General features: G+C 42.5%; 1 protein-coding gene across 1 annotated transcript in view; it reads right to left on the reverse strand.

Moving 5' to 3' along the window:
- LOC101860678 (tyrosine-protein phosphatase Lar) overlaps positions 1-844 on the reverse strand; it is a gene marked incomplete at its 5' end in the record, with an annotated part of 52,921 nt that extends 52,077 nt beyond the window's left edge. Inside the window, 1 exon segment of the mRNA XM_013086577.1 lies at positions 744-844. Within this exon segment, the coding sequence (XP_012942031.1) occupies positions 744-844 (101 nt within the window).
- Between the last annotated feature and the right edge of the window lie 683 nt (positions 845-1,527).

Raw genomic sequence — 1,527 nt, forward strand, 5'->3', positions numbered from 1 at the left:
CCCCCTCCCCGCCCACCGAACGGAAAGTAAAACACGTGGACGTCGAGAGGTAGTCTACGGCTAGCCAGTATGACTTTTGGCTTTGTCTTCGTCCGAATGTTACGGCACTTGCAACACATTTAGGTCATACAAGTGCGAGGTGTTTCTAGAGAGTGACAAACATAAAAAGGAGGAGAGAAAAGGACGACAGATGTTTGAACGGAAAATTAGAAAAACCACACCAGAACACGCGCCAATCACTCACAGTTAGCCTAGAAACAGCCACATATTGCCACAAACAGATGAAAGCAAATACAGCAATTAAGAGGAACGAAAATGGCAGGGCATAAAAGTGCTTATTATGCAGCCGCTATATAGAGAAGAACAATTATACCTGAACTTCACGTCATGAAAACAAAGTAATTTTTACACGAGACTTTAACAACGAGGATTTTTATAAATAACACTAATACATGTAATTGTCATAATATATGGCTTTCACTCCTATTAACACAATTTACATCATTTAAGAGGCGAGCAAATTCAGCCCTGCTGTTAGTCAAGGCCAGCCCGGGTTAAAGCGGTATGCACCGTCCCAGTAGACAGACGGAGATCATAAAAAAAACAACAACCCCAAAACAAACAAACAAACCCAAACATACATACATCCCCAATCCGGAACCGGACAAGCGTCTTCTGCGTGTAAAAAAGGAATTTCACCTTCAAGGATCGTTTAGCGACTGCTAAAGTAGAAAAGAACATACCTGTATAATGCCGTTGGGTATCTTGGGCTCGTTCCATTGCACTATGACGGTCGTGGAGCTCGCTGCCCTGGCTAGCACGGTCTCTGGAGGACTGCCTGGAGCTGTAGGAGGGAGAAGAGAAAGACACAACATTAGTTCATAGGTTGGGACTTTCACACCAGTCAACAGGTAACAATATATTTTGTGCATAAGAGTGTCAGTTTATATGTTCTGGGTTTAGATTTAGTAAGAGTTTTACAGCACTTGCAGCAGCACAAAGAGGTCATAAAAGTGCCGAAGATTAGAAGTGTTATAAGAGAGGAGAAACACAAAAAGAAAGATGAGAGATTGTTTGTTTTAGTAGAGGTTTTACGGCGCTCGCAACTGCATAAGGTCATAAGAGCGCTAGAAGATTAGAGGTGTTACAAGAGAGTAACAAACATAAAAAATAAGAAGGGGAGATAAGGACGATAGATGTTTGATAGGAAAGAAGAAGCAACCCACACCAGAGCACTCGTCAACCACTGATGAAAGTAATTTAGAACGCTGGATGACTCGAAAATAGCTGAGTAGAGTATCCCGACAGAAAAACGGGAATACTCCACAAAATCTGTTTCCTAACGCAAGAACCGAACTCAAGGCATAATATGACACGCACAAACAACAACCACCAAATACATGGTGACTTGAATATTCAAGCAATTAACATGGGGAAAGGGAAACAGTGGAACGATAATCAGCGATTAACCAACTCGGACCCGGAATGTGAGAAAAACGAGATGGGTGGTGCCTACTGGAGTGGGGG

This window comes from Aplysia californica, unplaced genomic scaffold (genome assembly GCF_000002075.1).
Source record: "Aplysia californica isolate F4 #8 unplaced genomic scaffold, AplCal3.0 scaffold00482, whole genome shotgun sequence".
NCBI lineage: Eukaryota > Metazoa > Mollusca > Gastropoda > Aplysiida > Aplysiidae > Aplysia > Aplysia californica.